Below are 24,459 nucleotides of genomic sequence, written 5' to 3'. Positions count from 1 at the left end.
CGTGGTGCTGACAACACCAAGCCAAGGGTTAAGATCCCCTTACCAGTCATCTTTAAAAAAAAAACCAAAACAAAAAACAAAAGGACTCTGAAAACAGGGGCAGGGCTGGCCGGTCACTCAGTGGGTGAGAGTGTGGTGCTGGTAACACCATAGTCCAGGGATCCATCGCTGTACCAGCCAGCTGCCAAAACAAAACAAAAACAGCAGGGTTAGAGAATAAAGCTTCCAAGTGACAGGACGGAAAGTGACAGAATGGAGGGAGACCAGGGTACCTCCTGCGGGGGCGGGGCCTTGGCAGGGGGAACCCACTGGCCACCAGCTCTTGCTGGTTATGGGCAGGGGGACACTGCTCCATTCCACAAGGAGAGAGTGTCCAGGTATTAGAATATCCAATATTCTGTCTAGATTTGTAAAGTCAACACCACCTTCAGTTTGGAAGGATCCTGAAACTTACGAGTGCCTTTGTATCTTGGGTAAAGAAAAAAGAGAAAGCTAATTTCAACATTATCCCCTTTTCAAAATCTCTGTTAGGTCTGTATGTGCATCTGTGTGGTACATGTTAATTTAGGTATGCAAAATAGGTACCCAGGGGCCCAGGCAATGAGGGAAGTCTTTTTCAACACTGCAATTCTTTAAATGGTTTTACTTAGTTTTTTTTGTTTTTTTGGCAGCTAGCCAGCCCTTGACCTTGATGCTATCAACACCTCAACACCTTGCTCTAACCAACTACGTTTTACTTAATTTTAAAAGAGACCTTGTGTTTCAGATCCCAGAGGTCAGCTGCCAAAAAGAAATAAAAAATAAAATAGGCGCCAGCCCATGGCTCACTTGGGAGAGTGTGGTGCTGATAACACAAAGGCCATGGGTTCGGATCCCATATAGGGATGGTTGGTTAGTTCACTGGGTGAGCGTGGTGCTGACAACACCAGGTCAAGAGTTAAGATCACCTTACCAGCCATCTTTAAAAAAAAAAAATAATAATAATAATATAATAAAATAAGACCTTGTATATAGATGCTCATTAAGGAAAAAAATGCAGAAATGGAAAAATATGCCAAAGCCTCGTGGTCCTGCTGTGAGACCCACACCACAGTCCTCATGCTGTTTCCTTCCAGACTCTTCCAGAGGACTTGGCCACCTGGGTTCCCAGAGTTGCTGTCACACTTTAGGTACAGATTGGTTTGTATCTTTTCTCTAAGTGCATGAAAGTGTTGTGACCATATTCTACAGAGGACTGGGTGAAGTCCACAGTCTGAGGGCCCTGACTCACAAAGGTACCTGCTGATGGAAACACGTGGAGTGTGAGAGGACACCAGGGCCCAGTGCTGATGCACAGTCAAACCGCCCCAAAACCTGCTTCTCAGATCCTGTTACCTGAGGCATCTATAGTCGGCCCAGAAGAGGTACCAGGACTTCCCTGGCTGTCTCCAGCCCAAGATGGTGCAGGACCCTGGGACTTCCTTCCTGGGAGTCTGGCCTGGGTGCTCTGCCCCTCAGCCCACAGCTGGACATGCTGCTTCCTCCCAGCTCCTGATCCGACCACATCTTCAGGGACCTGAGCCTCCTGGCCACCAGGACCCTTGCTGGCAGGAGGCTTGGGGTGAGCCATTCCCTTCCGAAACTCCCTGAGCTGCTGGAGAAGCTGACTCTTGCCAGTACAGTCCCTGTGACACAGTAAAAGCAACCTCACTTGATGCCACATGGAGGCCAAACCTCCCAAAACTTTGCTACTGAAATGGGAGAAGAGCTGGTAGTCTCAGCTGCCATTTCAAAATAAGGACATGATTCAGGCAGCCTCTGACAGCTGCTGGGATCTGGTTGGGAAGCAGAAGGATTCTGATGCTTGGAATGCAGGCAGAGCACTTCCCCCTTAGGAGCGACTCCAGGAGCCCCCAACAGGAAGGCAACAAAATAAATGTCACCATCCACCCTTTCTGAGTTCCATCTCTGAGTTTAGGTTTAAGTTGGTTAAACCCAACTGATGGAGGCCATTCCTGGGTCTGCACATCTGTGGCGGCCAGAACTTCTGTGTCTGGCCGTTTTCCCTTCATAATTCCCAATCCAGTCACCCATTCTGGGAGGTTCTCAACCGCTGGTCCTGCCATCTTCCAGCCTTCTGCACTGCCTCTGGCCTGAACATATTGAATTTGAGGGCAATGACACCGATTACCATGAATGCAAAGACAATGAGTTTGAACATCAAGAAACATTTACAGACGAGGAGGAAAGCAAAGAGAAAAAAAAAAAACAAAGGAGGTTTCATAGCCAGGGCCTTCCCATCAACCGGACTCCCCGCCTTCCCAGCCACCAGAGCCCCCTGCACTGCCTCCGGCCTGAAGATATTGAATTTGAGGGCCATGAGACCGAGTACTGTGAAGGCAAAGAGAGTGACGTTGAATATCAAGAAAGATTTATAGATGATGAGGAAAGAAACAAAGAAGTTTTGGTAGTGGGGGCCTTGTGAATTGCAGTGTTATCACCAGCTGTTGAAACTCGGGAATGGGGTTCAGTTCCATTGGATGTCAGTGTTTTGCTCAGTGTCACATGGCATGGTTTTACAGCTTTTGCAGGTACCCACAAAGGACCTGTAGGGGAAAGAACATAAGCATACCCTCTCCCCTGTGTTAGCAATTCCACAGGTCCCAACCATTGTGGTCCTGTCGGTAGGTGGTGGTATAAAACTAAGGGTTTAGGTCTCTTCTTTTATTTTGCTTTTTTAGAAGGTTTATTGTTTTATCTTTTACATTTTGATGTATGGCTCATCTCAAATTAGTTTATGTGGATTAAGTTAGGTTCATCTTTCCATGCACTTATCCAATAGTTCCAGCATTATTTTTTATTTTTTTTAAATAGAATTTTTTTTTCGTTAAATTTTTATTTTGTCAATATACAATGTATATGATTATTATGGCCCATCACTGACACCTCCCTCCCTCCTCCCTTTCTCCCCTCCCCCCCCAGAATGTCCTTTCCGTTTGCTTGTTGTAACAACTTCATAAAAGTATAGTTGTTATATCTTCTTCCCCCCTCCTTTAGGTCTCTTCTTAGGAGGGATAAAGTGCTGTTCTGTGGCAGCAAAGGCAGAAAGACAATGCTTTTTAACATGTTTAATAGTTTCTCCTGTTTGGGCAGTGGCATGAATAAGACCAGAATATGTATCCGTAATAACATGTAAATATTTAAGGCATCCAAAAGAGGCATAACGAGTGATGTCCATCTGCCAAATTTCATTACTTTTTACACCTTGAGGATTAACTCCTCCAGGGAAATTAGATTTAGAAAACCTCTGACAGCTGGGGCAGGCACAAACAATGTCTCCAGCTTGTTCATAAGAAATCTGATGCATGTTAGCCAAAGCTCGTGCCCCTTGATGAAAAAACAGATGAGACAAATAGCCTTTTGTAAAACATTATTATATATAACAAAGTGATCAGCCATATCATTTCCAGTTGATAAAGGGCCAGGGAGGTCAGAATGAGAACATATATGACTTACATGGAAAGGACGATGCCTTTTTTGGGTACTTTTTGTAAATGTTGAAACATCTCAAATAAAAGAAAATCATTTCCCTCATGGATAGATGCATCTTGAATTGTAAGGCCCCAACTACGTAGGCAGAGTCAGCCACTAAATTAAGTGGCTGAGTGGAAAATGTTGTAAAGCTACAATAGCAGCAGCCAATTCAGCCCTTTGGGTGGACTCATGATGCATAGTAACAAAATGTTTCCAGATTCCCTGTTCCTGCCATGTTATAGATCCCCTTCCTGATTTTCCAGAACCATCAATAAACACAGTTAGTGCTTGAGGGAGAGGAACAGAGGATAAGCAGGATTTTAATTGTATAGGCAGTAATTGAAGTAACTGTTGTTTGACAAGTAAAGTAGCTTGATTTAATTTATCCTTTTTAAGAGGCCACTGCTCCCCTCAAACTGGAGGACCAGGGGTCCATTGTAGTTTGAGTGGCGGGAGTGTGGCAGTGGCTGTCATGATAAATTTTGAAGATGTCCCAATATAAACATCCCATTGAGCAAGGTCTCAGCCCCATAAAGTTTGAGAGAGATCTAGAACATAAGGCATAATGGAGGCAGTTTGTCCCTCGGGGCCAGTACGTAATAAAGGATTTTTACTTTGACAAGAGGATTTGGACCCACCTAGTCCAGTAAGTTTAACTGGCGAAGAAGCTGTTTTCCATTATGGATTCCAATCTTTTTTTGCAATTATCCTAACAGCCCCTGAATCTACCAATCCTGTAATTTACTTTTGTTCAACAGATAATGTTAACAGTGGCTGAGCATTATTTAATTTTTGTATCCAAAAAGTATCAGAAGCAGGAGATTGAGGTTCAGATTTTGTTTCAGGAAACAAAGAGGACAAGAGAACTAGTTGAGCTATTTGAGTCCCTTATCCTAAACTGGTTATCATAACATGAATTGGTCCCAGACTATTAGGTGGAATTAGTTCTGGAATAATTTGGATACCAATTATAGAGTATTTTAGATTGCCCAGTATAATACCAAGGGCGTTGAAAGGTAATGGGCTGGAGAGATTGTACTTGTCCTACTTCACCTAAAATAGCATCTTCCGTTAAGGTCAAATCGACAATTGTCTGATCATTTATTTGAAGCCTGGGGGAGGAAAATTATTCTGGGGAGGAGTCCAGGTCTGAACCTGAGCATGAGAGTTTGACTCTCCTTGTTTATTGGGGTGCAAGAGTCAGCTCCCCCTTGCCCATTTCCCAATATGGGATTGCCTTCTATATCAGATTTAGATCTGCAGTCATTTGGCCAATGAAATCCTTTTTACATTTAGAACTTTTTTTTTTGGTCGTTTTACTTTTTGTTGTTTGTAATCCTTTTGAAAATGACCTTCCTTTCCACATTTAGAACATTTTTTAGGTTGGAGAGCCACAGCAAGAACTTGGGCTTTATAGGTTTCAGTTCCCACATTTTGGCCAGCTCTGATCATATCAGCAAGAGTGGGATTTTTGTTTTTTATTGGAAGAAGGACCTTTTGACAGTCTTCATTAGCATTGTCAAAAGCCAATTGTAGTGAAAGTACCTGGGTTACCTGAGCATTATCAATTTGTCTAGTTATGGCATCCTGAAGACAGTTAATAAAATCTATATAATGCTCAGTGGGACCCTGTCTAATAGTAGTGAAAGATTTAGTGGGAGTATTGTTTCGGGAATTTTGTTCCAAGCCTTTACGGCTGCACAAGTTGTTTGGTCAAGCACTTGCTGAGGAAGTAAAGCCTGTGCCTGAGGTGTTATAAAATCTCCTTCTCCAGACAACATATTCATGTCAATTTGAACATTGTTCTGTATATCTTCTAGAATAATAGCATGTAAAGCTTCCCAATATTCTTGTAACCATACAGTATATTCAGCAGTTGTTAAAACAGTTTTTCCAAGTGTTTTCCAATTCCAAGGGGTCATATTATACCCATTGGCAATTGATTCTAAATATCCCTTAGTAAAACCAAGGGGTCATATTATAGTGTTTTCCAATTCCAAGGGGTCATATTATACCCATTGGCAATTGATTCTAAATATCCCTTAGTAAAAGTACTATGTAAGCCATTTTCTGTTATGCTCTTTTTTAAATCTTTCAAACAAGGAAAATGGGAAGTTTTCATGCCTGGACTGAGTCCCAGTTCTTACAACAGGAAAGACATGACAAGTATCAATTCCCATGCTATGTCCTTCTTTGAGACAACGCTCCATCAAGGGAGCAAATGAATTGTTCGCCTCTAACAGTAGGGGCAGGGGAGGAGGCAAGGACTGTTTTTCCTCCTCTTTAGTGACATAAACACATTTTTGTTCTTTATTAGGGTCCTGAATAGATCTTAAAGCAAATTGACATATTTCCAAACCATTCAATAAGATGCCTTAACAGGACCTGATGCATTTCTTAAACAATGACCAATTCATTCCCAATCCTCAATATCAAGACTTCCTTCCTTGGGATACCAAGGACATTGTTGTCTAGTAACTACTAAGTTTTACAAGTTGCCGGCCAGTTACTTTAAGGAGACATTGGAGTTGTAATTTATGTTCAGTCTCCTCCTTAGATAAGGGACTTCCCATATTTTAAAAGTGAAAGAAAGAGAAACAAAACCCTTTGGCCTGAAAAGACCTGACTTGACCTGCCGCAGGTGTGCACTGCTAACCCAAAACTGCCTATGATTCCCTTACTGGGATGCGTTTCCCTTGCTGGGACTTCCCTTGCTGGGATGTGTAAATAAATGTCAGATGTCCTTTTCCTCTCCAAGGCTTGGCATGTCGGTCCCTGATCCATGGAGTCATAAATGCCTCACACACAGCACCATTTGTCACCTCTCCCCCAGGGTGACAGAGATGCAAAGGATTACTCAAAGCCCATTTTTCCAGAGCAGTGACAGGCCCAGAAGGGGTTAATTCTAGGAGAAGACTTCTTCAAGAGAGAAGGAATTCCTGGGAAATAACCCCAAACTAGGTTTTCTCTCTGTTTTTATTGTCCAGGCAAGAAAGTCACAGGAGAAAACACAGGTGGTTAATCAGTCATAGTGAAAACAAACTGGCTACATGACAATTTTCATTAAAGCAGGTGCAACTTTAAAATAGTTTAAGCAATTTACCATCAAAGGAGTCATAAAACTAAGCTATGTGACATACAAAACAACAAATGAGATAATCATTATGGCAACACATAGTTCCCTAGGAAACTTAAACAGCTGAAGGAGAAATGTGGAACCAACCACTAACTGGCAGAGTAGCTTTGAAGCTTTTAGCACAACTATTTTCCCATTATTAGGCTTACCTGCACCAAGGACATCTGCCCTTAGAGCAAGCACTTTTGCTGTGTTACAATTTTCATATCCACACCAGAGACTTTTTAGTCCTGTGAAAGTTTTCTGTTTTTTTCCAAAGCTTAGCATTTCTATGTGCAATTGTGTTACAATTTTCATATCCACACCAGAGACTTTTTAGTCCTGTGAAAGTTTTCTGTTTTTTTCCAAAGCTTAGCATTTCTATGTGCAATTCTAAAAGGTTAGGCTATTCCTAAGCTACAAGGCTTTGGCCTTCCTAAAACTATAGGGCTGTGGCCCTACTATGCTTCAGCCTAAACTAAAGGGCTTTGGCCCTTCTAACAGCTAAGGACTGTGGTCCTAGTAAGCTAAAGGTTAAATCCCTCTGATGTTAGTATCCTCCACAGGTCCTGCCGTCTTCCAGCCTTCTGCACTGCCTTCAGCCTGAAGATACTGAATTTGAGGGCAATGACACCAAATACTGTGAATGCAAAGACGATGACTTTGAACATCAAGAAACATTTATAGTAGATCAGGAAATCAAAGAGGAAAAAAACAAAGAAAATAGGTTTGGTAGCCAGGGCATTCCCCCTGCCAAGACTCCCTGCCTTCCCAACCACCAGAGCCCCCTGCACTGCCTCTGGCCTGAAGATATTGAATTTGAGGGCCGTGAGACTGAGTACTATGAATGCAAAGACGATGACTTTGGACATCAAGAAACATTTATAGATGATGAGGAAAGCAAAGAGGAAAAAAACAAAACAGGTTTGGTAGCCAAGGCATTCCCACCGCCAAGACTCCCTGCCTTCCCAAACACTAGAGCCCCCTGCACAACGTCCGGCCTGAAGATATTGAATTTGAGGGCCATGAGACCCAGTACTGTGAAGGCAAAGACAGTGATGTTGAACACCAAGGAACATTTATAGATGATGAGGAAAGGAACAAAAAAGGAGGTTTGGTAGCCAGGGACTTCCCACCAAACGGAGCCCCCTCCTTCCTGCCCAAGGGAGCCACCCCTGTCCTGTCCACCAGAGTGGCAGTCCTCCCGCCGACCCCGGGCACACTGCCTTCCTTCACAATTTTGAGTGTGTGATTCTCCCAACCCAGCCACATGCACATCCATTTGGCCCTCAAACATCATGCTGGGGTCGAATTTGATGTGATGATTTCTGTCAACCACGGCTCTGACAGCACTCCAGCCTACTACAGGAGTGCCTTAGTGATGGGTCCGGAAGAGTGACAAGGATATTCAGGAGGTACTTCAGGTGCTTCGACTACGGCAGGCAGCACATCAAGCCTGAAGTCATTGAACTTAAGGGTGATGACCACGACGACCATGACACTGAAGACCATGACAGCGAAGACCATGACAGGGAAGATCGTGACTGCAAATACTGTGACACTGAACATCAGGAAACATTTATAGATGATGAGGAAAGCAAAGAGGAGAAGAATAAAAGAGTTGTAGAAACAGCCGCAGAGAAGAAACTAGAGATGAAAAAGAAACATGAAAAACTTATGAAAACAAAAAAGAAGCAATATTGCAGCTCAGGTCAGGTGGGGAGACGTGGCACAGCAGTGGCTTCGAAGTTACCACCACTGCCAAGGCAGGGAAGGCAGCATACCTGCTGAAGGGAAGGGCGATGGAAGGACAGCTGCTGAAGGGGACCTTTACGGGAAAACGGGTGGCAGGGCTTAGGTGCTGTCAGCTGACGCAGACCCTGCACTCGGCCAACTGGCTGGAACTGCAGCCTAAGGTGCTCTTGGTTTTTCATGTGAGGGCCTCACTGTAACCTGGGTCCTGGCAGCAGATTTTCTTCCATCCCTTCTCTCTTCAGTTACAGGAACATTGCAGCAGCATAGAACACTTATATGCTAACTGATTTGGTTTTTGTAAAGCTAGTCCTTTTTCATATTTATACTTTCATACATTGTTGTAATCCTAACATACTATTATATTTTTGGCTTTTTTTTTTTTTTTTTACTTAAAAGCACATTTTATAGCATGAGTATGCAAGTTTGGAGTCTGGGCAGGGCTGCCATCTGCTTCAAGATGGCACCTCGTTCCTGGGTGGGCAAAAAGGGGCCAAAGTCACTCCCTCATGCCCTTTTGTAAGGGTGCTAATCCCATCAATGAGGGGTTCACCTTCATAACTTAATTACCTAAAGGCCCTCTCTCTTAATACTAACACTCTCTGCCATTGTGGGGGTACATTTCAGTGGGGAGACAGAAAATAAACAGAGCTATTACAAAAACAAAAAAAACCCAACTGATGGATAGTTCTAGAAAGAATATCGGACCAGAGACGTTCTTATCAAGAGAGCTCTCCAGTGGAGTTGGGCTAATCTCCCAGTTGGCATGGGAGAGAACATTCTGGTTTCAGAGCCTGGACCCACAACATAGTTGTTTACTGAATACTTTCTATGTGCCTGACTCTGGAATCCTTTGAGGTAGGCATTAAAATTACCCCGTTTTGGGCCGGCCCGGTGGCGCACTGGATAGTGCACCGCTTGGGAAGCGCAGCGGCGCTCCCGCCCGAGGGTTCGGATCCCACATACAGACCGGTTCCCGCTCACTGGCTGAGCGAGGCGCGGGAGCAACGCCGAGGTTTGCAATCCCGTTGCCGGTCCCCGGTCCGGTACGGGGGCAACACTGAGGGTTGCGATCCGTTGCTGGACACGGAAAAAAGACAAAAGACAAAAAAAAAAAAAAAATTACCCCGTTTCTACACAAAGACATCAAGGTGTGGCAAGACAGTGATTTGCTGAAAGTCCCCAGGTAGTAAGAGGAGCAGCCTGGATTTGAGCCCAGGTCAGCTGACTCCAGAGCTGCAGGGCAGGTGGTAGGTGCTCAATTTGCCCAGCACGGAGGCCCTGGTGCCCACCGCCATGAGACGTGACCAGTGCTGCTCCCTGCTCCCCAGACCAGAAGGTGCTTGCATGGCCAGCACACCAACCTAGACTCCATACTCCTGAGAAAGGCAAACACCTGCAAAGAGGTGTTGCCAAGAGAAGGAAAGAGGCACTTTGATGCCCAGATGCAAACACAGAAAAGCCAGAGCACTTCCAGAAGCATGTTCCCTGGCTCTCAGGATGCTCAGCCCTTGCCATTCAGTGCATTTTACTTATTCACTTATTTTTTGGCTGGCTGGTACAGGGACCGAAGCCTGGACTTTAGTGATTAGCACCATACTCCGACTAGTTGAGCTAACCAGCAAGCCTCACAGTGCTGCATTTTAGCTTTATGAATAAGACCCCAAAAACATAAGAAACAAAAGAAAAAAATAAACAAATGGGATTATGTCAAACTAAAAAGCTTCTGCACAGCAAAAGACAAGTAATGGAGCATGTCAGAGGCTTCTGACAGGAGACCCGATGAACACTTCTCAATCCAAATTTTCCTTCCCATTCTTTCCTGTACTCCCTAATCACACGCCACATTAAGGAAGAGCTGCAGGAGACGCTGACATTCCTGAAGGGTGGGATCCCAGGCTGGGCAGTTCTGCAGGCGCTAGAAGCTGCCCTGGCCTGTAATTGATTCCCGCTGGCCCAGTGACCACAGCATGGGGGCCTCCCTTGCATCCAGGACCCCAGCCACATCTGAACTGGTGTTTCCCTCTTTAAATCACCCAAGCCCTTCAGTTCCGGCTAACAGCCATCACTTCATTCCACCCTACGATCTCTCTTTACTTCCATGTTATCAGTAGCTGATAGTTTGGATGTGTTGTCTCCACCAAAACTCATGTGGAAATTTGGTCCCCAGTGAGGCAGTGCTGGAAACTGAGTCATGGGGGCAGATCCCTCATGAATGGATTAATGCTTTCCCCCGGGGGTGGGGGATTAATGAGTGAGTTCTCACTCTATTAGTTCCTGCGAGAGCTGGTTGTTTATAGGACCCTGGCACCTCCTCTCTTGCTTCCTCTCACCATGTGATCTGCTTGTAGCCACCACCAGCTGCCTGGGACTTTCCGCCATGAGTAGAGGCAGCCTGAGGTCCATGCCAGATGCAGCTGTCCCAGAATCGTAAGCCAAATAAACCTCTTTTCCTTATAAATTACCCAGTCTCAGGTAATTCTGTTATAGCAACCCAAAATGGACTAATATGGTAGCAGAAGCAAAATCCATTCCGGGAGCTACTTTTCAGAAAGGAAACATATGAAGCTCTCCTCAAGAGCAAGCTAGGGTGTTCTGATAGTGTCTGAGGCACAGCAGGCCAGGCTGGGAGATGGGTGCTGTGTGCTATCTGGGCTCCCACAGCCCGTCCCCACCCTCTGCCCTTAGGGTGCAAGACCCAGAGCTGAAAGCTCGCCAGGTCGGGGACTTGCTGCAGAAAGCGGGGATCTGGATCAGCACAAGGTGTGGAGAGGCCCCTTTGTGGTTACCGTAGTCCCCGGGAGGAAGGAGATGCCTGTGCCACTGGGCCCTGCTGGTCTCCCAGAGCTGCTGTCTCCTCTTCCTCCTCCTCAGTGTCAGAGGAACTGTGGCTGGAGCTGGGGAGGAGAGGAAATGCATTTGTGGCACGTGCCCCAGTCCACCCGGCCAGGCCCTGCTCCCGCCAGGGACTTGGAGCACTCAGGTTTCCCTGGCGACCCAGGGCAAGGGGGCAGCAGCTGGAAGGCTGTCAGACCTCCTGCCAAGTGGCAGAGGGAGGTACAGGGTGCTGGACTCCAGCCTGCACAGAGTTAGCTCAGAGCTTAGCCCAGGAAGGTGGACTTCTGCCCCTCTTCATCCCTTCTGCAGGGGCCACATGGGATTGGTGGCCAGTCCCTATTCCTGGCTAAAAGCACTTCTCAACCTAGCAGTGTTCCAGGCTTTCCAAGTCCCTATTTCTCCTCAGTAGGAACCAGCAGAGGCCTCCATGCAGCTTGGCAAGGTGGGGATTCTGCTGCAGGTTGTCATGCTGTCTGTACCTTTCTGGGGACTTGTGGTCTGGTGGCTCTGTCTGACGCAGATCGATGAAGATGGTGGGAGGCTCCATCTTCAGCCTCATGCCCTTGGCCACATTCCAGTCCAGCTCAGCCTGGCAGCCTGGCTTCGTTGAGGCACATCTGAGAGGAGAAAAGCAGAGTTGCCGAGTCTCTTCTCTGTGATTCCTGTGACCTGTGCTGGGCTTGTCCGATTCACGATGCTCAGGGCTGCCACTGAATGAGTGCCCACTGTGTGTCAACAGGCACTTCCAAAGTGTCTACTCTTTTACTCTTCAGAAACACCCTTGAGCATTAGGCCAGCACCGTCCAATATGGTAGCCACTTACCACAGGTGGCTTTTTATTTTATTATTTTTCAAAAAATTTTTTAAAAGATGACCGGTAAGGGGATCTCGACCCTTGACTTGGTGTTATCAGCAGCATACTCTCCTGAGTAAGCCACAGGCCAGCCCAACACAGGTGGTTTTTTAAATGTACACTTAAGCTAATTAAAATCAAATGAATAAAATAAGAATTCAGTGCCTTGGTTGCACTAGCCACTTTCCAAGTGTTTGGTAGCCTGTGTGGCCAGTGGCCACCATATTGGAGACTGCAGGTGTAGCCATTTCTATTAGCTACTTTTGGTTGCCAGGCACAGAAACCCTCTCCAATTAGCTCAGGCAAAAAGGGGAATTCATTGGCTCTCAAATTCCTAAAAAGGGCAGAAAAATCAAAGTGTGGGAAGGGAAAGGCCCTGTCTCTATCTCTGCCTCCCCCAGCTTCACTCTCTGTCACTGCAGCTTGCCTTTCTGCAGGTGGCAGGACAGGTGGCTGCATACAGCCCTTGGATCCCTACAGAGACACAGAGATTGGAAAGTCCCAGGGGAAGGCTCTGATTGGCCTGGCCAGGGTCACATGTCCAGGGCTGGACCAATCAACTGTGGCCAGAGGGGCAGGATCTTGGGACAACCCTCTTGCTCCCAGCAAGGCCATATGAAGAGAGGGTTCCCAGAGGTTTGGGGAAAGAGGGTTCCGACAGGGTCTGCCATTAATGGCCAGGGAGAGTCAATCTCTCTGAGCCTCAGTCTCTTATCCTCAGATAATAGCAGCACCTGTCTGATCAGATTCTTGAGACTGAATGAGAAAATACACATAAATGCCCCACCTGTAGCAGGTCCAATCACTGTGGCACAATCATGTGCCACTTCTAAAGAAATGAAGGGGCTGAGGCTCGCAAGAAGTCCCACCTCCTTCCAGCCTCCTCCTCCGTGTCCCTGGCTGTGCTGTCAGCCACCTTCCAGGCAGAGGCAGAGGCTCTGGACTGTGTGGCACACAGGAGGGCCAGCCGTTCCATCAGCCTGTCCTGGGCACTCGGTGCAGTGTGGTCTGAGGAGGGCCAAAGAAGAGGGGCTGCTCAGCGGGGACTCAGTCTCCGTGTGACTTACAGCAGCTCAAGCCTCCTTGGGTCTCCTTGTGTGAGTGGGCCTCAGACTCATCCACTGCCCCCGCCCTCACTACTCAGCCCTCTCTGAGGACCCTGGCTGCAGCTCAGCAGGGCCGAGGGGAGGAGTATGTCTTCATGAGCAGGAGCTGCTGTGTGTGAACTTGTGAAGTAGGGGGGACTTATTATTGGAGTTTCTCTTTCTTCCTTACTCCCCAGTCCCACCAGTAACCATTATTAACAATTCTGTGTATTTTTTTTTTAGTAGCAATGGGATCATCCTCTACAGATTTTTTAAACTTTATAAATTACATAATTTATGTATATTTATATATAATTTATATTTTTATATATTATATATTATGTTATTCCACATTAAACATATAGATTTCCCTCACTGAGCTGCAGTGCATTCTATGCTATAACTGACTTAGCTAGATTCCTATGGAATGAATATGGGTTGTTTCCAATATTTTCACAAATTTAAACAACACTGCAACCAACATCCTTCAATACGTCTCTTTACTCTCTAGGGTGAGTATGTATTTAGGCCATATCTTTGGGGTGGAATAGCTTGACCAAAGGGTTATGTGCCTTTAAAATAGAGAACAGACTCTGCCACACTGCCCTCCAGAAAGGGTGTACCAGTTACATGCACGTGCATGCGCAGATGCACACATGCACCTTACAGGAGGATCAGTTTCTCCACGTCCTGCCATCGCAGTGTGAATGACAAACATTCAAAACAATGCTTAAAACAGCACAGGGGCTGTCAGTCACCGTGGGGGTCTTGGCTCAGGAACTGGAGGCTAGAAACCTGGCACTTGCCACGGCTCTCCTGCCTCAGACCTGCCTGTGTCCTGCTGTGGGCCCCAGTGGGTGGTGAGGGGGTGGGGAGGTTTCATGTTATCTGTAGAAGTGCCCAGAGCAAGAGCACAAGTGCAGGGACAGTGACGACATCTTTAGCCTTCCTTTTTGAATGGGGAGGTGGGTGGATGCAGAAGTGCGTTTAGGGAACAGACCAAATGCAGGACTCACCCCCCCTCCCCCCACGGAAGAAGGAGAGGAAGGGCAGAAGGCAGGCAGGCTCCAGGAGTGGGGAGGAGAAAAAGGTGTGGGTCACACAGCAGGGACCATGTCTGAAGGTCCTTCCTGTGTCCCCATGGCCTGGCTTATGCCTGGCACATACATAGTCATGGATATGTTGAATGAATGAATGAATGAATGAATGAAGTCTTCCAAAGACTGGCCACATGAGTGTGCAGGGCAGTGGGAGTCAAGCAAGCAGAGAGGAAACGTGGGCTGCAGGGCTGACTGTGCCCAGCCCACGGCCCTCTATTCTTGAAAGGCCCTGGATGGAGCTGCTTGTGGGGATTCACTAGGGCTCTGGCATTCAAGGTCAAACCTCGGCTTTGGTGGTGGTCGGCTTTGGTGGCCCACCACATGCCTCCAGGTACATGATTTCCCTGGTTGTCTTCTTGCCCCGCCAGACTCTGAAGGGTGTAATCCAAATCCCACTCTTCAAGTTGCTGAAATAATTAAACCAGTGATTACGAGGGTGTTACAGGCCTCCCAGAGGCCTGCTTTCACAGCTGCTGGGAGTGACAGAGGTTGCCGTGGGAGGTGGTGTGGTACAAATCGGGGTTAAACGCATGCCAGGGTTACAGATGGGCTCATCCACCATCTCAGTTACTGATCAAGTCCCCCAAGGTGGGGACTGCATTTCTTGCCACCTCCTGCCTACACCTTTTTTGGGTTAATACTTTTGGGCAAAAAGATGTTATCTGACCTGGAGGAAACCCTGGTCATTTAAAAAACTATTTAGGTTCAAAATCTTTGGAGGTTAAAAAGTCTCTTTTAAGAAACAGATTGCTGTAGGCAAAACTGGAGGACTTGGCAAAGAGTGCTTTAGGGGCAGAGTGGGGAAGATGAAGAGGGAAGAAATAATCAAGAATTAATGTTTATTATATATGACCTTGCAACTTCTTGCAGCCTATGGGTAAGGAAAAATAAGTTTTTAAGGGGTGAGCAGAAAGGAAAAAATGGTTTATTTAAACAGGAATGAAAAAGACTTCCATGTGTACTTTGGTGTCAGTTTTCTCTAAGTTGTTAAGAAAAATTATCCAAAATTTGTAAATAAGGCAGACAGAATTGCATGGCCTTTCACTGTCAGGCTGGAGCCCTTCCCAACAAACTCACTGTGGTGCTATGGCAAATGTCTGGAATCCTGTCGACATCGCCAGTTTTAGCACTCTTAATCCTGTTCATGATGCCAAATGTCTAGCTCCACGACCACGCCAGTTGTTGGGCTCTTTTACCTGCTGGTAATCCTGCCGACTGGACTAATTGTTGAGCTAAGGCTGGGTCTGGAGTTCCCAGACCCCTCAAACCCATTCACAGAGTGGGTCACAAACCCTTCATACGCCAGGCTGGGTCACCAGACCCCGCACACACCAGGCTGGGTCACCGGACCCCTTACACGCAGGTCTATGACCTAGGTAACCAGCCAAAAGGTCCCTGGAAGCCATAGGTTGGAAAGCATGGCTGCGCCAGGCGGATGCTTGCCCGCCTGCTTCACTAAACTCTCTCTCTCTCTCTCTCTCTCCCCCCCCACCCCCCAAGAACATAATAGCAACAAAACTAAAAAGATACATTGGCGCACATGCACACTAATCCACACACACACACATACACACACACACAATTTGCTTACAAAGGATGTGCTAAAACCACACCCCACGGGACCCGAGGTGAGGGCCCTGACCAAACTATTCTATTTTCCCAACACCCACCTTTCAGGGAAAGGCAACTTGGTTTGCACAATTGACCAGGGCTCCCTATTTCACAACTTTGTAAAACCAAGAAAAGATGGTTTTCTTTTCTGTTCAGTAGATGAGCTAACCCCAAAGATAACAGTTGTGTTGGCCTGGATGAAGCTCTTTTTGCACACAATGGCAATTTTATCTCTGCATTCCTTTCTTTTTTTTTTTTTTTGGACCAGGTGCATTCCTTCCTGTTTTCCCATTATCTTACAGAATTCAGATCCTCATAATCTTTTAAACTGGTTTTGTTAGCCTACGGGTTCCCTCATTAATGCACTAAATACAACCTTAACAGGTGCTCATAGTTGTACAAGGATGAGGTCTTTAACATGCTGAGAATGATGCTTTGACAGAGTCTGCTTCTATATTTTACATATGGTTGTATGTATTAATAAATGCATCTGGGACCAGTATTCCTTGATCTGATCCTGTGACCTTGGCATTGTCAGCACCATGCTCTCCCACGTGAGCTAAGTGGCCAGCCTTTTTTCCTCTTTAAAGAAGGCTGGAGTCCTCCTGCTCTTCTGTGATCCTGTTAACTCTACCTGAAGATGACATCTCTGCTGGGGACCTCATCTCCCACTTTGTCCCCCCGAAATAGGTACAGCTGCTCACTGGCTAGTGGATCTGGGACCATGAGCCTAAGGTATTAGTGGGCTAGCCCTCAAGCTGGTTCTAGTCCCAGCACTCTGGGAAGGGGACAGGCCCAAGGAGGAGCCAGGCAGTGGGAGTCACCTACCTTGAGCGAGAGCACGGGCCATCCTTCGCGAGGCACCTCCGGAGGTGGTTCTGGTCCATGAGCTGACTCTCCAGCCTGGCAGGACATCTCCTCCTGGCTTTGGTCACTGCAGGCTGGGTCCCGGGCATCCCAGGTCACTTTCCGGAGTATGTCCTTCTCTATCATCTTCCTTCTCTCCCGTCGCAGGGCTCTGCGGTTCACAGGGTCTTGTGAGGCAGTGCTCGGGGGATCTGTGTTCGGGTCCCCTTCGTGGGGGGAGGGGGAAGCTTCTCCCTGCAGGCCCCAGGGAGGACTCTGGGATACTTTGGTATTGAAGGACATGCTGGCAAGGTCGCCTTCCAGCCCCTCGGGGGTCTCCTCGGCCATCCTGAGAAGAGAGTTGATCTCATCGCAGCTCTCCGAAGGCCCACCAGGGTCCCTGCCTTCCCAGGAGACTGAATCCTTTGTCCTGGCATTCCATCCACTCCTGGGTTCTGCAGTGAATGCCATGGGCACCAGAACTGGCTATGGAGAAAACAGGTGTCCTTGGTTAGCATCCTCAGAAACATACATCGGGGAATTTTTTTCATGGTCAAATAGGTATATATCAAAATTTTCCACTTTATTTATTTATTTTTTATTATTATTTTTTTTTTGTCCTTTTTGAGACCGGCCGCACTGTGCTCAGCCAGTGAGCACCGTGAGCGCATCGGTCATCCCTATATAGGATCCGAACCCGTGGCGGGAGCGCTGCTGCGCTCCCAGCGCGGCACTCTTCCGAGTGCGCCATGGGCTCGGCCCAAAAATTTTCCACTTTAATCGTTAAGTGTACAGTTCAATGGCATTCATAACATTCAATGTTGTGCAACCATCACCACTACCTATTTCCAAAACTTGCATCCTCCCAAACAGAAACTCTGAACTCATTAGTGGTCACTCGCCATTCCCCTCCCCCATCCCCCAGTAACCTCTGCTCTGCTTGCTGTCTTTGGATCTGCCTATCCTAGATATTTCATGTAAGTGGAGTCATACAAAATTTGTCCTTTTGTGATCAGCTTTGTTGACTGAGCATAATGGTTTCCAGGTTCATGCATGTTTTAGCCTGGGTCAGTGCTCCATTCCTTTTTATGGCGGAAAAACATTCCACTGTATAGACAGAAGATCCCATTCTGTTTGTTCATCTACTGAAGGACACGTTTGTTTCCAGTTTTTGGCCATTGTGAATAGTGCTGCAACGAACATCACCATACAAGAGTTTATTTTATTTTATTTTTTTACCTAAGGTAGGGAATTTAATTTTGTTTCTCCTAATGCTATACAATTTTCAAGTCTTTTGGAGGAGATTATCTTGCCTTTTGACTTCAGGCACCTGTAATTATATGCCACAGAGGCAGGCTGTGACTAGTGTTGAAGCTCATAGATTGAACTGAACGGTGAAAGCAGCAGCCCCAGATGGAAACAGCAGGCACGACCATTGCAGACAGGCATGTGGTCCTCATTGGGAAGCTACCATTAAAACACATTAGACTACAGGGCCGGCCCGTGGCTCACTCGGGAGAGTGCGGTGCTGATAACACCAAGGCCGTGGGTTCTGATCCCTACATAGGGATGGCCGGTTGGCTCACTGGGTGAGCGTGGTGCTGACAACACCAAGTCAAGGGTTAAGATCCCCTTACCGGTCATCTTTTAGAAAAAAAACAACAAAAAACATTAGGCGTTCATCTATTTAAATACAAGGCGAGAAGGGCTGGCTGGTTAGCTCAGCTGGTTAGAGTGTGGTGTTATAACACCAAGGTCAAGGATTCAAATCCCCATACCAGCCAGCCAGCTGCCCTGACCCCCCCAAAAAATAGAAGGCTAGAGCAGGACTTATTGTTACAGCCAGTGGAGCAATATTTAAGTGACCAATAATAATAACAAAAGCCACTGTTTATTACTTCCCTTCTATCTGGACAGCACAGATGACCTGTCACTGTCGCCCCTTTACAGATGAGGGAGCCAAGGCTCAGACACGGTGGCCCCTATCCAAGCCCACACAGCTGTCAAGTGGGGGACCAGAGCAAGCCCACAGCCTTTCTGTGAGTTGGTACAGACTTTCCCATCCCAGATTGCCAAAGGAAAAAAAAATTGTCCAGAAGAGTTGCCAAAGTAACCGTAGAGTAGAAATGAAGCAAAAGGCTGTGGCTGACAGGCCCAAGCCTGGCCACAGGTGGGCAACTACTGCATCTCAGGGGGTCCATGATATCCACCCGGTTAGGAGGCCGCAGGGCACCAGGTAGGAAACTCAGTCTGCCCAGAGAAGGGCCTGTGGGATGCAGATGCAGGTGTGCTGTGGATTGACTGAACTGTGTCCCCCCGAGTTCATGTATTAGAGGCTTAATCTCCACTGTAACTGTTGAGGGTGGACCTATTATGGTAATTGAAAGGTTGGGCCTTGAAGAGGTGGTTGGATTGTAGGAACATGCCATGGTGAATAGATTAAGAATGGTGGTCAGGGGCGTGGTTCTGAGGGCTTTAAAAAGAGAGCACTTGAGAAGTGAGACCCCTGGGTCACTGTCGCCACCACCAAGGCCTTCCTGGACTTTATACTTCCCAGCCTCCAAAACAGTAAGCAATAAATTTCATTTTCTTGTAAATTAAAAAAAAAAAAATGAAAAAGAAAACACAAAATAAAGTCACATGGAAATTGTTCCACTTGAACTTACTAGGGTCTTAGCTACCCTGGGAATTTCTCCCGTTTGGAGTTATTTCTGAACTACTTCTAGGTATGGCTGGGCTGGTGGGTGATTTCTGTCATGGTGATGGGGAGGGAATCCTGCACTGACAGCTGGAAGTGGGAAGAGCCTCTATCTTTTCACAAGAAGAGCTGAACAGGCCCTACAGACTGGGGCCTGCCCAGTGATGAAAGCTAATGGATGGGCTCTATTTGTAAGGTAGCACTTAATTTTAAGCATCAAGCCATTAACTTTAGGTCGAGTTCCTGGTCTTACCTGGGACCCTGGGAAATAGGGAGACAAGAGGTGGAAAATTTGCTCTGACATCTGGCAATTATGGCGACTACCAGGTCTAGAGAATGTATCGTGGCATTTTCTGTTTCCTGAGTTTTCCCCACCTCCTCGCCAGGGTGCAGCTGGTGCCTGTGCTCAGGCATTTACAGAGCACCTCCTTCCCTGACTCCCCACTGTGGCCTTCAGTAATTCAACAAATGTTTAGGGAGCTCCTATTTACTTGCCAGGTTTGGATCTTGTAATGAGCCAGGTAGCCATGAAGTCAGCTGGGATTATGAAAAGCAGTTGGGACAATGGCCAGACAGTTCAGGGTGCCATGGCAGAAAACAGGACAGGAAAGGTCAAGAGGAAGAGCAGGGGGCAAAATCAGACAGAAAAGCAAGTCCCCACCCTGGCCTAAAGTGTGCTGGGCCCCCTGAGAGAGGGAATGCATGGCTGTCAGATGTTGGGCACCTGAATGTCACCAGTTGTACCCGGAGAAAGAAGGACTGGGTATTGCAGAAATGCTAGACCTGTGGTTTTGACCATTTTAGACCCACATGGCTGTTTAGAGTCTACTGAGATCCGCAGACATCCCCCCACACACTTCTGCATCCCACAAACCTCAGGAGGGGACCCTTCGGCCTCAACGACCCAGGTCCTGGACTTGTCGCCATCAGCAGGGTCTTCAGCCAGCTCTTCCGACAGGTCTGGAATCAGGACAGTTTGGTTTCGCTGGAAGATGAACAGCTCCTCTTCCCCGCAGTCTGACTGTGGGCAAATGAGAGGACTTTTGGGTTATATGGCAGCCAGCAAGGCCAGGGGGGCCCAGCCTCCCTCTGCCCTCCACCCTCGCCCTCCCAGCCCAGCCTGCCCAGCCCTACTGCTCAGGAGCATCTAGGGAGATCCAGTTCTCTCCCAGAGGGCCTTGCTTCCTGCCACGGATTAAGAAGTGTGCTTGGCAGCACCTCGTGGAGGTGAGATTCCAAGGCTTCCGATTCTGCAACTACCTGCCACACCTGAGACCTCACATGCAGCAGGTGCTTGTTAGTGCCTGGTTCTTGCCTGATGCAGCCTGAACAGGACAGCGAGCCGAAAGAGCAAAGTCGAGCCCAAACCCTCCCATGTGACCTTGAGCCATTGCTTAATGACGCAGAGCCTATTTGGGACAGGGAGATGGGGGATACTTGCTGGCCCACCTTACAGGGATATTCTGAAGAAAAGCACAAATGAGACTGAAGACCTGAGAATGCTTGGAGCACTGAGGTTCTGGAGTCACCCTATCTACTCCTTAGCCTCACTGAGGACTGGATGACCTATGAGGTCCCCGAAGCTTTGTCATGTTCATTTTTGCAGGTGTCCAAATAGCAGCCAAACCCTTGCTCTTTCTCTAAGTGCCAGTGCCAGCCTGTGTGCTGAGGAGCCACTGCCTGGTGCATTGGTGGCAAGGTCACTGTCCAGTCTTACATGTGTGCACAAGGCAATTGGTGCTGGGCGTCCTTGAGAGCCATTTCAGTGACCACAAACCATGACTGGAGAATTCCTTCAGGGGCATATCAGATGCACTGGAATGGCCACCACTCCCGGTGGTGGCTCTGGCCCCTTCCAGGCCCAACAGAGTCGAGAACAGCACAGCAACAGAGTAGAAAGAGCAGGGCTCCAGCGTCAAGCCACCTGGGTTTCCTCGAGGATGCCGAGCACCAGTGTTCAAAGAAGATGATAAATGCAGAAGAAAGGATAAGGAAGGAAACAGGAACCCAGAAGACAAAGCTTTAAGTAGGCCAGATGATGTAAAGTGAAATGAAAACAGGGCCGGCCCGGTGGCGCACTGCTACAGTGTGCCGCTTGGGAGTGCGGCGGCGCTCCCGCCGAGGGTTCGGATCCCACGTACAGACCGGCCGCTCACTGGCTGAGCAAGGTGCGGGCGCAACACTAAGGGTTGCGATCCCGTTGCCGGTCCAGGTCCGGTACGGGCGCGACACTGAGGGTTGCGATCTGTTGCCGGTCACGAAAAAAGACAAAAAGGAAAAAAAAAAAAAAGAAATGAAAACAAACTGCAGAGAGGAGTGCTCCAGCTGTCCCTGGTCAGCATCATATCTGTCACAGGAAGAAAGGACAGTCGGCGCCTGGGAAGAAAATTCTTGCTTACCAAGGAGGAGTCCGAGTCCAGAGATGGGAGTTGGTCTTTGACAGCCTTGAGGATGGCATCCCAGGGCCCTGTCCCGGAGGCCCAGGGAGAGCCCAGCGAGGGAACCACATCTTTGTCTTTGGATTCCATGGGGATATCTGCTCACAGGATCCCTTCTTAGCAGGCTATCATCCAAGGAGCCCTGTGAGGCACACAGGGTGAAGTGAGAGGGGCCAGGCAGCCAAGGTCAGGAGGTTGGGGCTGCCTTTCAACAGATTTGCAGACTCAACCTCCTACCCCAGTTTCCTTCTGGTTCTGTAAGCTCCTGTTACTGAGTGTCAGGTACTGTACGTGCATGTGCGTGTGCTCATGTGCATGTAGTACAGTGTGGAGCCTTCATATAAGTATATCTTATATATATGTACATGTTAATATATAGATGATGTATTGATAAATAATGATACACATACGTGATATGTAGATATATGCATAAGATATATAGAATGACATATACATGATATATATATATATGTACATTTTATATGTACATTCATGCATTGCTTAATGATGGGGATATATTCTGAGAAATGCATCATTAGGCAATTTCATTGTTGTGCAAACATCATAGCATGTACTTACACAAATTTAGATTGCATAGCCTATGTAAGAAAATAATCTAAGTGATCCATTTTCAGAAATAATTCAGACCCAGCCTGAAAGTTGTCTGACTGATCCAGCCCATTCCTGGGGGGTTGCTGAATAGATAAAGTTCTCCTTGAGATGGTAATGCATTACTAGCCCTTTATTGTTCTCTTCATTCCCTAGTGTTTCTCCTTTTCAGCAGGCCTTCTTCTTGTGCTTGTCCTGAGCCCTCAGACAAAGAAATTTTTTTACAAGGAGGAAGTAGATTGGGATAATCTTAGACGTCATCCTGAAAGACTGTGCACCCCGTAGTACTCTCAGCCAATGAGGAGGCAGGGACTTGAGCACTAGGGAATAAATTGCTTACTAGCCCTTTTCCATACGCCTGTCCGTCAGACACCTGAACCTTGCAAGGCTGTAATTAAAGTCTTGCTTCCCTGTACCTTGTGTCTCTGTGTGTCCATCCTTTGGCCTTGGACGGGTGAGGGCATTTCTCACAGCCTACTACACACCTAGGCTATATGGTATAGCTATTGTTCAGACCACTGTCATATATGTGGTCCCTCATTGACCAAAACATCATTATGTGGCACATGACTGTGTATGTGTGTGTATCCCACATAACATAAGATACTACTATTATCTCCATTTTATAGACTCAGAGCAGTTAGTAAATGGCAAAAATAGAATTTGAATCAGTTAGGGGAATTTCAAGCCCTGCTACCCTTTACTGCCCCTTACAACTGAATAGACTTGAGACATTTTGGAGTCTCCAAAAGAGATTGATTTGGGGCTATGCCACTCAAATTAGTCCCTATACCCAGACACTGGACCAGCCCCCCTTTTGTACTCCAGTCTAAAAAGGAGAAGATCCTGATCCCTGGAGAACAAGAAGCCTTTAGGGATGGGGGGAGATGGTACTTTAGAGCCAATGTCTGGAGAACCCTTGTGGCTGGAGAGGCCGATGTGCCTATAAAACGGGAACAGTGTTGCTTTCTCCGCCCCTGACCCAGCCCTGGCTGGCTATGGTTCTGCAGTCAGTGCCCCCTCCCTCCCCAGTCAGGGCAGTGGCAAGAGACCTGAGTCGGGGGCTTCTTGCGTCTTTTGTGCTCCTGGGATGGAGTGTAGGTGCCTGGTGCATCCTGAACTGGGAGCAGCAGGGTGGGACCCTTCTGGTACACATACCTGGGGGTGTTTGGGGGAACCAGGACTCTGCTTGACAATGCAGGGCACAGCATTTCACGGGGCAACAGAATCACCAAGGTGTAGACAGACAAGGCACTAGGGGAGGAGAAGGCACTACCGGCAGAGGGAAAAGCATGTACAATGGCTCAGAGGAGTGAAAAATGCCCAACATGTTTGTGGGGGAAAGGGTGTTAGTTGCTGGGATCTGCGGTGAAAAGGTACCAGGTCGTGAAGGGTCCTGAGCACCAAGTTGAGCAGCTCGGCTCACCCTGCAGAGGGTGAAGCTCGGAGCCTCCTCTGAACCCTGACTCCGGCTCCGTGTCCGTTTCTTGGCTGCAGACCGCTAGCCCCGCCGTCAGCCCCGCCCGCCACGAGGCGGCAGGTTGTTCTGGCAACGAGACGCCAACTGCCTCCACCGAGCTTTTAAAGCCTATTACCCCGCCTCCCACCCATCCCCAGCCCTCTTTCCCCGTCCCCCGTCCCGTCCAGCCCCTGACATTCATCTCTGCAATTGCGACAGGCCCGAGGCCACTCACCTCGCGTCCGCCTCCGGTCGCCTCACATTACTGGACCGCCAACCGCTTCCCCCCTGCTCTTCTTTCGGGACTTGGCGCGTTCTGCCTCTCTCGCAACACGATTAGTTCCCCTGGCCAGAGGAGGGGCGGGGCAGGGCGACCTCCCTGTGCTCATTGGCTGTCGCGGGCGTCACGCGGCGAGATGGGCGAGCTGACCGGAAGGTCCGGGTACAGGACACGCGAAGCCCACGGCGTCCGGCAGCTGCAGCGGCGCGGATCCGCGAGCGTCCCGGCGTGCCCCGCGCCCTCCCGCAACCACTTCCGGGGC

The 24,459-nt window shown here is 47.9% G+C and overlaps 1 protein-coding gene across 1 annotated transcript; it reads right to left on the bottom strand.

Annotated features, from left to right (window-relative positions):
- Positions 1 to 113: 113 nt before the first annotated feature.
- On the bottom strand, positions 114 to 21,939 carry LOC103587614 (chromosome unknown open reading frame, human C16orf71). Its single transcript, XM_008569129.1, has 9 exons — positions 21,811 to 21,939; positions 20,286 to 20,432; positions 16,696 to 17,199; positions 14,540 to 14,663; positions 12,941 to 13,079; positions 11,698 to 11,835; positions 11,170 to 11,277; positions 1,375 to 1,664; positions 114 to 181 (listed from the first exon to the last, which is right to left on the bottom strand). The coding sequence occupies exons 1-9, from the start codon at positions 21,937 to 21,939 to the stop codon at positions 114 to 116; spliced, it is 1,647 nt and encodes a 548-aa protein (XP_008567351.1).
- Positions 21,940 to 24,459: the final 2,520 nt, after the last annotated feature.

This window comes from Galeopterus variegatus, unplaced genomic scaffold, assembly GCF_000696425.1.
Source record: "Galeopterus variegatus unplaced genomic scaffold, G_variegatus-3.0.2 Scaffold466, whole genome shotgun sequence".
In the NCBI taxonomy this organism is placed as follows: Eukaryota; Metazoa; Chordata; class Mammalia; order Dermoptera; family Cynocephalidae; genus Galeopterus; species Galeopterus variegatus.
Note: the sequence above shows the minus strand (reverse complement) of the source record. Positions and strands in the feature narration are given on the sequence as shown.